Here is a 13,735-nt window from a genome sequence, read left to right on the forward strand (position 1 = left end):
AGGACGATCGCGTGGTACCGCTGTGGCTTAGGTTGGTGATGATCGTCGATTGACTACTGATGGAGACGCAGTGCGCCTCGGACTTCAGACCACGACCGGGTTCGCCCCGGAGAAGTGACATTTCCGATTCCTGCTGGCAGAACTGCTGCATGTCCGTGCTGGGGCGGTTTGCGGTTATTGGCGTACCGTATTGAGCATTGGCGTTCGTTTTGAAGGAGCCATTGTTGCCGGTTATGCCATACCGGGAGAGGGCGCTGTACGTATGGGTTTGGCCATCGGGTCGCTTGGCGTCGACGCCGCAGCAGCTCAGTTTTAGGGTGCGCTGGAAGAAGAGAGAGTGGAAATGATTTAATTAATGAAAGTGGATTTGACCAGGTTACTTGAGATCCGGTCAGTTTGTTTGCTTTGGGGATCACATGGGCATTATCATAAAACATTTAGAACGGCGGCAGATGAAAGCATTTAAATGTCAAAAATGAAATATTTGATACATTTCCGTAAGTGTTTTAAAGCTGCCGAGATAATTATATCCGAAATTGCCATTCATTCAGCAGAAGCGAAGCCGCAGACCATTCTCGTTGGTAACGGCATTAAGGCTTTCCGTACCAAGGAACTGTAGGAAGAAACTTTCTTGCAGCATTAGCATCTCTGATGATTATTTTGACATCTTTCCTTGGTATCTCACATAGATGGTGATTGCTGAAGCGCAGAAAAGCATGGATCGGAACAATATGCAGTAATTTTGTGCAGGTGGCAATGGTGCGTGGCGTCTTTTTCAGGCATTCCTCTACAATAATTTCATTCCATGATTCCTCTAAAAGTTCCATAAGAAATCATTCTACGAGTTTCTGTCCACAAATTGTGTCCTAAGTTCTTGCAGACAGTCCTCCAGAAGTTTTAATAAAAAATCTCACAGGATCAGCTTCCGAAATTTCTCCAGTAATTAGTCCTGAAATTAATCAGAAGTTCTTGCAGATATGCCTAAAGACATAAGTACCTTCAAGTGTTGCTGCAGAAGCCTTTCCAAAAGTTTTCTAGTAGTTCATTCATATTTTTCCAGGAATTTATCCGGAGGTTCCTATGGGCACTTCTTCATGATTTTTTGCCACAGTAGAGAACTCAGAAATTTCTGCAGAAGTTTCTTAAGAAATTTCTGAAAAAGTTTATTCAGCAATTTCTCGCTGATATTCTTCTGAAATTCCTCGAGAAGTTTTATTTTTCAGAAACTCCTAAAAAAGTATATTTGGAAATTCTTCCAGGCAGTATACCCGAACCTCCATTTAGGGAACAAGCCGGGACTACCTAAATAGAATTTTTAACTACATGGATTCAGATTATTACCTAAACGGAGTACGAGGTTGCAAAAAAGTTTGAGAAGGGCAAGTGGCTTGCAGATGCAAAGGGGAGGAGGTCAAGGTTTTCAGATGTGAAGAGGGGATGGTCAGAGGGATTTCAAGGGAGTTTTTAGATGGGAGAAGGGGGGTTCAGGAGTGCTTCCAGGCGTTGCAGGGCGTTTCAGGAGGGCTTTTAGAGGGCTTCATATGCTCTCAGGTGAACTTCACAGGAGTTTCAGAGGCATTCCAAAGCGTTTCAAGGTGTTTGAATGCATTTCAGGACGTTCCATGGCCTTTCAGGAGGTTTAAGGAGGGTTTAAGAGGGCTTAAGAGGCTCGCAGGTGAATTTCACGGAGGTTTCATTAGCGTTTCAGGGGCGTTTCAAAGCGTTTCTAAGCGTTTCAATGCTTTGGTGAATTTCACGGAGGTTTTAAAGGGATTTTAGAGGCATTGCAAAGCGTTTCAAAGTATTTCAAAGCGATTCAGGGCATTTCAATGCGTTTCAGGAGGTTTAGGGGGCCTTAAGGGGGCTTCAGAGGCTCACAGGTGAATTTGATGGAGTTTTCATGGGGGTTTCAGAGGCGTTTCAAATCGTTTAAAAGCGTTTCAAAGCGTTTCAGGGCGTTTTAGGAGGTTTCACAGGGGTTTTAGGCAGAGATGGCATTTCGCACTGAAAATGTGCACAGTGCAGCTCATTTTTATATTAAAACCGCGCACACTTGCACTGACACTGAGTATACCATCCCTGAACTTAGGGGGCTTCAGAGGCTCTCAGGTAAATTTTATGGAGGCTTCATAGGGATTTCAGACGCGTTTCAGAGCGTTTCAAGGCGTTTCAAGGCGTTTCAAGGCGTTTCAATGCGTTTCAATGCGTTTCAATGCGTTTCAGAGCGTTTCATGAGATTTCACAGAGGTTTGAGGGGCTTCAGAAGTTCTCAGATGAATTTCATGGAGGTTTTGTAGGTGTTTAAGAGGTGTTTCAAAGCGTTCCAAAACGTTTCAAGACGTTTCAAGGGTTTTCAATGCGTTGCAGGGCGTCCCAGGAGGTTTTGGGAGGGTTTCAGGGGACTTCAGAGGCTCGTAGGTGAATTTCTCGCAGGTTTCATAGGGGTTTCAGAGGTGTTTCAAAGCGTTACAAGAGGATTTCTGAGGCCCCCTCAGAGGCTCATGGGATTTTATGAAGGTTTTGGAGGCGTTTCAAAGCGTTTCAATGCGTTTCAGGGCGTTTCAGGAGGTTTCAGAGTTGTTTCAGGGGGTTCAGAGGCTCTCAGGTAAATATCATGAAGATTTCGTGGGGGTTCTAGAGGCGTTTCAAAGCGTTTCAAGGCATCTCAATGTTCTTCAGAGCGGTTTCAGAGGAATATAGAAACCCATTTAACTTTTTCTCTATTGCGTAAATCTATTAGAGACAACCAAATACGTTAATCCGATGACCTATACTCAAGAATGTTCTTGGAGGTCCTCAAACTGACAATGAACTCACCACTTGGTAGCACATAGCTACATGAGGCTGTGTAAGCATAAATTTCATTCATAATGCTCTAATAGATCACTGATTACAGTTGTAGATCAGATGGTCTTAACTCGTAAGGAGTGCTCGGATACTCTTATACAGTCATAGAACCCACCACTTGATAGAACATAGATGCCTGGGGCTGTGTGAGTATAAACCTCACTCTTAATGGTCTTAGATTTAACTAGTAGCCCTCGTAGATTCAATGACCTATACTCAAGGGAGTTCTTGGAGACCCTTAAAGATTCTTCGAACTTGATAGATCTTAGTTACCTGAGGTTGTGTGGGTACCCAAGCAGCACCTGCAACATCATGCAGATTGTGGCTTTCTATGCTTTGGTCTAAATGAGTTGCACTAGAAGCACACGAAACTTCCATCTTGTCAGTTGAGTTGCATTTAAACTCCGAAATTCGTAAAGTTGCGGCTTTGATTCATGGAAATCACAAATTACCACGTGTTTGACATCGATTCGTGGGGGCGGAGCTTACATATTGCTCGCAAGTGATAATACAGTCAGCTTACATTAAATGTGTTATGAAACCCCAACTAACAATCACTCATTTAATAGGCACCATTATGACGAATTAATTCAGCATAATGTTGAATAACATTTGAATTATTTTCACGTAAAACCTATGTTCGGGTTTTGTTCATACAAATTTGGAGAAGTTATAAAGCATCATGTTGTGCACCAACTTAATTTTTTGTGTTTCAAAACGTTTTACAAATGTACAGGAAAGTTGTTATTCAGCATTGACAAAAATGACTGAAAATAAATAAAATGCAAAAATGTTGAACTCTCACGAGAGTAATTATTTGCTCTCATGCTGAGAACACCTATTATGAAATAAGAATTACATATAAAATTACCTAAATCCGGATTAGAACTCGAGACCTGTCGATTGCCAGCCGCATGCCTTCCTATCTGCGCCATCCTAGAGAGAGTGAGATGCAGCACCCAAAGCAAAACATAATCTTCCCATGACTCAATAATGATCACTCCTGAACTTGTGTTCAGCAGTGGTGAATTAGCACAGCACGTGGTAATCAACTGAACAACGCCTCAACGTCAACAGCTGTTCAGCCCAAAACACGTGTTTTCCATTCTGATTTCGCTGTCAGTATTTTTATCGCACGGTGAGCAAATTTGTATCGAATGCGGCCAAAAAGTGTTGGTCCTTATTGAAGATATTGTTTCCAGACGTACTGATTGCGATATGGATAGGTTTTTATTTTTATTATTAATTATCGATCTTTACAAATGTATGACAATATGTGGTGCGGTATGGTCTTGGACATGGTGCATTCACAGCATCTGTTCAGGTTATCTACTCATGCTCAGTCAAAGATCCGTTTATGCTTTTGTCTTGGAATCTTGAAATTATGTTCTATAAATAGTGCATAAGGATATTTAGGGATACTTGAAATGTGTCGATTTCTGAATGCTGTTTGGTTATCTAGGTGACTGTGGGAACAATATTTAGTAAGCACGACAGCACTGAAATGTCATATGCCTCGATCCAAGCGTCTCGTATAATCGAACTGCTACGGAAGATAAAAAAATATAATAATCAAGGTACAAGATATCTTGTTACAGACTAATAATAATAAATAATTGCCTTATTTTTACGTTGATTACGTCTCTTGGCTCTCGATAATCAACTACATAAATCTATTCTGTTTTATTTTATGTGATTCGTTTAAAATATTGGTTCTTTAATAACTTGGTTGTCTAAACAGTTTTAGACATGATTTATCCCATAATCCGAACAAAGTTCCGTGTCAAACTATGACGGGCTGAAGGCGTTTATTTGACAAGTGAAAAGCATATTGTTCAGGAGCATATGCTTATCGATACATCAGCTTAAGAAGATGCAGACAAATGTTTTGTTAAACTATTTTGTTAAGAAATCAATGCTTGTCGAATAAACTTCTTGTTAAACTTTTGACAAGTGTTTTAATTTATCATTGTTGATATCGATGAGGAAAGTCGAACATTGACTACTTTCTCAATTGAAAAATCATTTAAACAGTAATGTGTAGAGCATAATTTTAGTTCAGCTATCATTACCATTATAAAGCAACAATTCAGCAAGCTTGCTTGTTTGTGACTTGCAATTGTTAGTTGGGACATGCATGAAACATCTAACTCTGGTTTGTTTGTTCAGATTAGGTTCCATATGCGTTACAGAAAACTTGAGCGTCTTTTCATTTTGACAGTTCTCTAACTTGTGACAAAGAAGGTGTAATAAAGTAACAAGCAACTTCAGTAGCTTTTATGGTGAGTTGAGCATCGATTCTCTCACAGAGCTTTTGGTGTAGTAAGTAAGGTGAGTAGATAATACTCCTGGTGTCCATGGTTCGAGTCTGGACAAAATCTTTTCCCATCTTTTTTATCATTCCTTCTCGTTTATGTTGCATAAGAATTCAGAATCTGCGCTTTTTGGGTTTCAAAGATGAAGCAATTGTGATCTGTCGTCCGTAATACGGACAGTGAATAAATTGCACTAAGGTTTCTGTTACTGGATTAGCAACAAGTCGTGTTGCTTGGGTATGAACCTTAGTCGTAAAACTCCTAGAGACAACCAAATACTTTAGTAGATCCGATGACCTATACTCAAGGAAGTTCATGGAGATCCTCAAACTGACAACGAACTCACCACTTGACAGCACATAGTTGCATGAGCTTATGCCAGCATAAATTTCATTCATAATATTTCAATAGATCACTGATTACAGTTGTAGATCAGATGGCCTTAACTCCAGGGAGTGCTCGGATTCTACTATACCATCATAGAACCCACCACTTGATAGAACATAGATGCCTGGGGCTGTGTGAGTATAAACCTCATTCATAATTCTCTTAGATATAACTGGTAGCTCTCGTAGATTCGATGACCTATACTCAATGGAGTTCTTGGAGACCCTTAAAGATTCTTCGAACTCAAAACTTGGTAGATCTTAGTTACCTGAGGTTGTGTGAGTATATGAACCTTAGTCGTAAATCTCTTAGAGACAACTCAATGTGGCACAACGCTGTGTGGCTTCGTGGTCGTGCGGCTAAGGTCACAAAGCCTTCAGTCGCATCGTGCTGAGGAGCGCGGGTTCGATTTCCGCCGCAGCTGTCAGGAAAAGTTTTCAGCTGTGCCACTGGGCGTTGCATGCTAGTCCGTTGTCTAGTGTCGTGCTTCCTTCAAAGAGCAAATAGCTGACTGGAATGCATTAAATGTGTCCGTGTCTTAAAAAAAAACTAAATACGTTTGTAGATCCGATGACCTATAGTCAAGAAAGTTCTTGGAGATCCTCAAACTGACAACGAAGTCATCACTTGACAGCACATAGTTGCATGAGGCTATGCATAAATTTCATTCATAATATTATGTTTCCAGTTCAAAACCGAATTAGCGACATTTTTTCTTTGACTTCCGCTGATTTTGCCTTGCGTTAAACACAATGTCGGAAGTGGGGCGCTGTATAGAGCACCAGGTGTACAATACAGCGCCCCACTTCCGACATTGTGTTTAACGCAAGGCAAAAGCAGCGGAAGTCAAAGAAAAAATGTCGCTAATTCGGTTTTGAACTGGAAACATAATACTCAAATAGATCACTGATTACGCTTGTAGATCAGATGGCCTTAACTCCAGGGAGTGCTCGGATACTCCTATACAATCATAGAACCCACCACTTGATAGAACATAGAGGCCTAGGACTGTGTTAGTATAAACCTCATTCTTAATTCTCCTCCTCGAGCATAGTATAGGTCTCGTGCATGTCGTCGTCAGGACCTATCGTGCTACTATCTGGCAATGGTCAAACAGCGCCCAAAACTTCTCGTCATCAACAACGTTCAGTATCGACAACCGCCACGGTACAACCTAGACCGACTGAGCAACCGGATGCCTCCTCAGCATAAGTGCAGAATCTCGAGACAGCATTGCGAGACGAGGGCGTTCTCGATAAGGCTACTCTAGAGGACTGTTGTTGTGAAGTAAAAGCGATCATCAACAACGGCGCCGAGAGCACCTTCAGCCGGGTACGTGGAACGGGATGGAAGGAACGAATGGTTTGAAGAGGAGTGCAGATCGATTTTAGATGAGAAGTATGCAGCGCGGCCGTTAATGCTGCAGCATGGAACTCGACAGAAGAATATGGAACGACATAAACAGAGCAGTGCCGTTCGTAAGAAACACGGAAGTTCAACCAGAAGGTGAACGCCTCCCACAATGGCTTCACGTTACGAGCTGAGATATGCAGGGATAAGGACGGGAACATCTTGACGGACGCACGTAAGGTGATTGAAAGGTGGAAGCTAAGCTCCGATGCGCATCTGAACAACGTAGATAACATTAGCTCGGGGAGCAAAAGAAACGATGGCAACGTCTACGCCAGTACAGAGGACAGAAATGATCCAACTCCCACGTTGAGGGAAGTCAAGGATGCCATTTGGCAGCTTAAAATCAACAGAGCAGCATCATGGTATCGTTGCTGAACTCATCAAGATGGACTTGACAACTTGTCTACATCGGTTAATAGTCAGGATCTGGGAAACCGAAAATCTACCGGAGGAGTAGCTGGAAGGGGTTATCTGCTCTATTTTCAAGAAAGGCGACCACTTGGAACGCGAGAACTTCAGAGCGATCACTGTTATGAATGCTGCTTACAAAGTGTTATCCCAGTCAATCTTTCGTTTTCTGTCACCTTAAAGGAATGATTGTGTAGGAAGTCATCAAGCAGGCTTAATCGAGGGCCGGTCGATAACGGACCAGATCTTTACCGTACGACAAATCGTCCAGAAATGCCGTGAATCACCTGTTCTTGTTCATCGGTTCCAGAGCTTTCGAGGTATCGAGTTCTCGCGGAGTTTTCGAGCGAACCTTGCTAAGAACACACGTGCTCGCTATACTCAACGGCGAATCTAGCATCCAGAAGGTGGCCGCAGCCAGACGGACACCCGGCTACGGTGGGTAGGGCTTGTTGTTATCCAGGATTATTCAAATTCCAGATCATACAGCTGCATCGTGAAAGTATAATTTAAGCTTCTGAATGGCATTATCGAAGGTGTAGTAGAATGACCATGGTGGGGATATAGGTACAACGAATTAAAAAACAATCGAATTACGTCTTCCCCCGGTAGATTGGAATACATTTTAATCTACAGCAATTTGTTTTCGATCACACGCCGCATGGTTAAGCAGGGAGATTGGTGGGAAAATGTTAATTTAATCCGTCGCTGACAGCATCATTCATGCGGATTGTGGACGTAATGTTCTGACAGGTTGGACATCTGGTTTTCATTCTCCAAATTTCGCTCACAACAATGCCGTGTAACGACATGCTCTATTTTGTACGTGCAAAAATATTTTATGAAGTTTGTAGAAAAGATGTCGATTCTTATCTCATAACTACTTTTGTTCATTCCAAAACTATACATCTACTATTTTAGGTCCCATATAGATAACAGTTTATCAACACGAGCCCACTTATAACATTTTCTCGATTTAACGCCCCTGCGCGAATTAACTTTTTATGGGAGCTTCATTCGACATTTTTCCTTCCTTATCTGTGTCACCACCCCATATAAATAGTTAGGTACCGGAAAGGATGGCGTTGTCTGGCGCGGCGCACGTTAGGGGCTGTTCATAAACCACGTAGACCAAATTTTGACCATCTCAGACCACCCCCCCCTCCCCCTCGTAAACTTTCGTTCATACAAAAATTTTGAAATTTGTATGGAGCATAGACTTTGGCCAGAACCCCCTCCCTCAAAAAGTCTACATGGTTTATGAACAGCCCCTTACAACACCACCGCTATACTACTGAGGCTGGCCTAACCAACGCAACGAAGTAGAATTGATAGCAGATTGACTCATAAATCAGAAAGCGGCAGCAGCCCTCAGCCATGGATCCATAACGTCCGAAAATATGCGGATAATGGGGGATGTTGTCGTCCTCGCTTATGGGGTGATTTTCATCACACATTATTGCATTGGCCTGGAATAAGAAGGGTTGTGGAGTCGTCGCTTTAAAGCTTATAAACCTTCCTTCTATATTTCCCACACTCACGGTGATAAACTGAGAGCTGTCTCCGTCAATCGACCATTCTTGAGTTCGTATTTATGCAGACTCGAAGATACTGGCTCAAGGCCCTAGAAAATAAAGTAAATTTCCAGACCCATAACAACAATTATTTTTACTGTAACAGCATCTCACATTCTTACAGTCATATTCAAAGAGAAACATAGTAGGAGGAGGACAGAGTTGGACCAGGGGTCAATACCAGGATCACCCAAATAAAAAAATACAGTAGAAAAACCGAAAGTTGTATTTTAACAGTTCTATTTAGAACCATATTTTTACAATAGACACCACTGTAAAAATAAAAATACAAAAACAATAAGATGTAATGTAGACATCATACAGTGAATTGTAAATAAGATTTTTACAATATATTATACAGGTTGTTAAGTATCGTAACAATATAAAAACATATTTTTCTCCATATATATTTTTTTGCAAAACCATACATTTTATTGTAAATGAATTGTTCTAAATACTGATACGTGGGTTTAAACATACAGTACATTGTATGGTACATGTATGGCTTCATACAATAAAATGTACCGTAAATATATTGTTTTTAATTGTAATTTCACTACTGATTATACATTTAATCAAATGATTTTGGAATGGTTCTCTTTTGTTATGTTGTATTCTTTTATATTACACTAGCTGTACCCGGCAAACTTTGTTTTGCCTACTGTGTTTTTGACGTTTCAAATTTCTAGCCAAGACAAAGTTCAAAATGAATAGCCAAGACAAAGGTCAAAATGGATGGAAGATCAATTTTCAAAAACTTTAAATTTTTCCATGTTTTATGGCTCATAAACCTTCCTTGGGTGAAAACTAACAGAACAAAACTAAGACGATCCAAATCGGACCCTCCGTTTGCAAGTTATGCGCGGTACCACGTATGCCACTACATTTGCCCCACCAGGCAGATAACTGGGTTTTGCAAACTAAGCATTATTTGTGGCAACACTTTCAGCGGCATGATGGAACTATGCCGAGCGCGCTAAGTGTTGTTAAACCACTAATGTAGTTGTATGAAGTGGGTGACGAGGTACATAAGAACATTACAGCGTGCTTAACCGTAATTGCAATATTGAGGCTCCAGTTTGACTAAAGTTTGAAAAACATAACAACTCATGAGAAAACTGTCATGTTCGATTCAAATATAAGTTAGGTTAAAAAGCGAACCCGCAGACAAACCTATATTAGAAGTCGTGTCAGTGTCCAGTTCATTCTATATGTTAAAGATGGCTCTACGTCAAACATAAATTTCGTCAATTGCATTTGATTCGGTTGTGGTCGAAGGCAAGTTCGAGAGAAGGGGAGAAAATTCCCCTAAATGCAAATACAGAAAGAATAGTGTTGAACTCATCCACTGATTTACGGTAATCTGACCTGTCTTTCCGGGTTAACCTACAACATCAACAAAACAAAGCTCGGAAAAAATAATTTAAAATTCTTGGAAAAATAATATTTCGGAAAAGTGAAAGGTTCAAACGTAAAAAAACAATATAATATATTGTTACATAAAGATCGGATGTAACTATATAGTAGCTACAATGTGCGAAGCTTTTAGCGAACCATTCCATTACAATACATTTTATTGTAGCTGGTACACTATATGGTGCAGGAATGATTTTCACCAAACACCATATGGTTAGTTTTTATCCGGGCAGTTAGACACGAATCAGAAGCGGTAGCCATTAGGCCACCAATCCTGTCTGGTGGAAATATGGACGGACAGTATATAACCAAATTATGATTTTATCGATATATAGCGAATATTCGCTGATTGGTCACGACAGTGCTCCGATAGTATTATACTGTCATTATAGTTAGTGTCATCAATCTGCTAATAATCTAACGAGTTATACTGTAATAACACACATTCGCGTCACCCTGCTAATATTTTCAAATAGTTTTACCGTTTTACCTTCCAAGTTTACGTTGTCTATTACTTATTAAGTCGAAATAATAGCACTCATAACAATTCAATGATATTTAGGTTAATGGTCGGTATGGTGTATTGATACCAAACATCTGAGCCTCGATGTGATGGTGATCAGACGTCATTTTGACAAGAATTGTTTTACATTCAAGCTCTGGAAATAGTTTCCAAGAATCTTGAACAAGTACCCGGGTATCGTGCCTCTGGAGAAGCGACCGTCCTCGACTCACTAAACAACATTCTTATGGTCGCCAAACCCATCGGAATCACTAAGAAGGCATTGCTTCTGAGAGGGGGTAGTGAACATCGCACCCTCGAGGTAAGCTGCGTAGCCTGCAACAACGATATGGGTGATAACCGGCGTTCCAGCCAAACGCATCCCTACACATCCTCTGGGCCAAATTGTCCAGAGTTGTGTCCTCCCCGCATGTGGCAAGCATGCGGTCACGTATTGTGCGACAACACGGGCACACGAATAAAACTTGTTCCGCCATTCCCTCTAAGCCATTGAACACTGGACATTCGGGAGAATCCGCATGCCCGAAACGGTGTAGATACTGTCGGAAGCAATCATGACCTGAAAGGACCTGTGTCATGTGGAATGTAACTTCCCCAAGGCGTCTATTAATCCAACTATCTACCCTAGGTATCAACCTATGGGTCCACCTTCCTTTGGTAGAACTGCCCCACGCTCGCTGCCATTTGACCATAGAGGCCATCCTGGCAGTCCTGCGTATGCCTCTTGTGCCGCGCATTTCGAAGCACTCCATGTCCTCACTGATAAGAATGCTGATAGGCACCATACCAGTAATGACGCAGAGAGCGTCGTGTGACACGGTACGGTACGCGCTTGCAACCCTCAGGCACATAAGCTTGTAAGTGCTTTCCAGCTTCCGTCGGTAGCATTTGGTACTTAGAGCGGTGCCCCGCGCCGGGCCGCCATACCTAAGTATGGACGTAGCAACACTAGCCAGAAGCTTGCGCTTACTGGTGTACACCGCAGAGCTATTGGACATCATCCGGGACAGTGCCGCAATAGCTGTGGAGGCTCTTTCACAGGCATAATCGACGTGGCTACCGAAGGTAAGCTTATCGTCGATCATCACGCCCAAGTATTTGACGGAGCGCTTTGCCAGGATAGTGCACTCTCCTACATTGATCTCCGTCTGCTGCTCCGACTTTCGGTTGTTAACAACCGTCACCTCTGTTTTGTGGTGAGCCAGCTCCAGTTTCCTGGACCGCATCCACGCCTCTACAACCTTGATCGAGTGGTCGGTAGTCAACTTCACCTCCTCGATCGTTTCACCGTAGACTTCGAGCGTAATGTCGTCGGCAAATCCGACAATCTCCACTCCCACTGGGTACTCTAACCACCGACGAACCGACGTGACAGCTAGAACAAATAAATTCAAATTTGTTGTCCACGACGCCATGATGAAAAATAGCCGAACACTATCGCCACCTCTGTAACGGCTCGCGATGATTTGATAGCTCGACCCCGAACCCCCGTGTGTTCATATGGGAAACGGTTCGCGTCTGCGCTGATTTGACAGAAGCTATCGCTCGCTTCGATGGTCGACCGTTAAATTTGGGGGGGGGGGACACTTTTGAATCACCACTGTCACGTCGGTTCGTCGGTGCTCTAACCTCAACACCTCGTCGTACATGACATTCCATAACACCGGACCCAGGATGGAACCTTGCGGGACTCCTGAGGTTATGTGAAAGCACTTCCGACCCACCTCCGTGTCATAAACTAGTACTCGATTCTAAAAGTAACTTTCGAGAATCTTGTGCAGGTACTCCGGTATACCCAGACGCAAGAGAGCATCGGTAATAGCAGACCAGCTGGCGCTATTAGCACAGTAGCGAATCCCTCTTCTCTTACGCTCGAGTGCGGTCCGGGCGGTTTTTGTAATCGACAGAATAGCGTCTACGGTCGACCTCCCATTTCGGAAGCCGTGCTGACTACTCAAGAGACCATTTGCACCCTCGGTGCGCCTCAACATTCTATTGAGGATGATCTTTTTGAGTACCTTCCCCACCATGTCGATCAAGCATATTGGTCTATATGCCGATGGGTCTATGGGTGGTTTCCCCGCCTTTGGCAACAGAACCAGGCATTTCTGCATAGCAGACCTGAACATCTCGGGAGCCTCTGCAATAGCTACTTTTAAGGCCAGGTTCGGAACTCCGTCCGGACCTGGGGCTTAACCTACGCTAAGGGACTCTCTCTCCTCATCGCCAGCCCCGGTCCCCGGCTGTCCTACGAAAGGAGGCGAAGGACTTGGATCATGGCGCGGACTAGAATCGATGATCCCCTCTAACATTTCTGGAGATTGCTCTCTAGGATCCATTACACCTCCCGTCTTGGCCATGACGATCCTGTAGGCATCACCCCACGAGTTCACATTGGCACTCTGACAGAGACCCTCGAAGCAGGTCTTTTAGCTTACCCTTATCTCGGTCTTCAGCGCGGTTTTTGCAGCGGTGAACACCACCAGCCATTCGTTTCGCTTTATTTCAGATCGTGATCGCCTAGCCTGTAGGCAGGCGCAGCGCAGGTCCGCAATCGCTTGAGTCCACCAGTAAACCGGTGGCCTCCCATCTCTAGGGTCGACTCGCCTAGGCATGGTCGTAATGCACGCACGTGAGAGCACCGCTCCCGGGTCGTCACCGAGCGCCTCCCTATATACCCCTGTGTCGAAGTATGATGTCTTCCACCTTCGAGGGCTTGGCCTTGGCCTAGACGCCTCTTCCTCTACCCGCTGCCTGCTGTTGTTGTAGTCGGTACTGTAGCGAACCGCCAGGTTATCGCTGTGAGTGTAGCTATCGTCTACTCTACAGTTCGAACTACTTGTTAGGCCAGG

The 13,735-nt window shown here is 43.1% G+C and overlaps 1 protein-coding gene across 1 annotated transcript in view; it reads right to left on the bottom strand.

Annotated features, from left to right (window-relative positions):
* The window catches only part of LOC109622669 (pyrokinin-1 receptor-like), a 339,959-nt gene that overhangs the window by 7,723 nt on the left and 318,501 nt on the right, over positions 1 to 13,735 (bottom strand). Inside the window, exon 7 of the mRNA XM_062860304.1 lies at positions 6 to 322. Within this exon, the coding sequence (XP_062716288.1) occupies positions 6 to 322 (317 nt within the window). The remainder of the gene's footprint in view (positions 1 to 5; positions 323 to 13,735) is intronic.

Source organism: Aedes albopictus, chromosome 1 (assembly GCF_035046485.1).
Source record: "Aedes albopictus strain Foshan chromosome 1, AalbF5, whole genome shotgun sequence".
In the NCBI taxonomy this organism is placed as follows: Eukaryota; Metazoa; Arthropoda; class Insecta; order Diptera; family Culicidae; genus Aedes; species Aedes albopictus.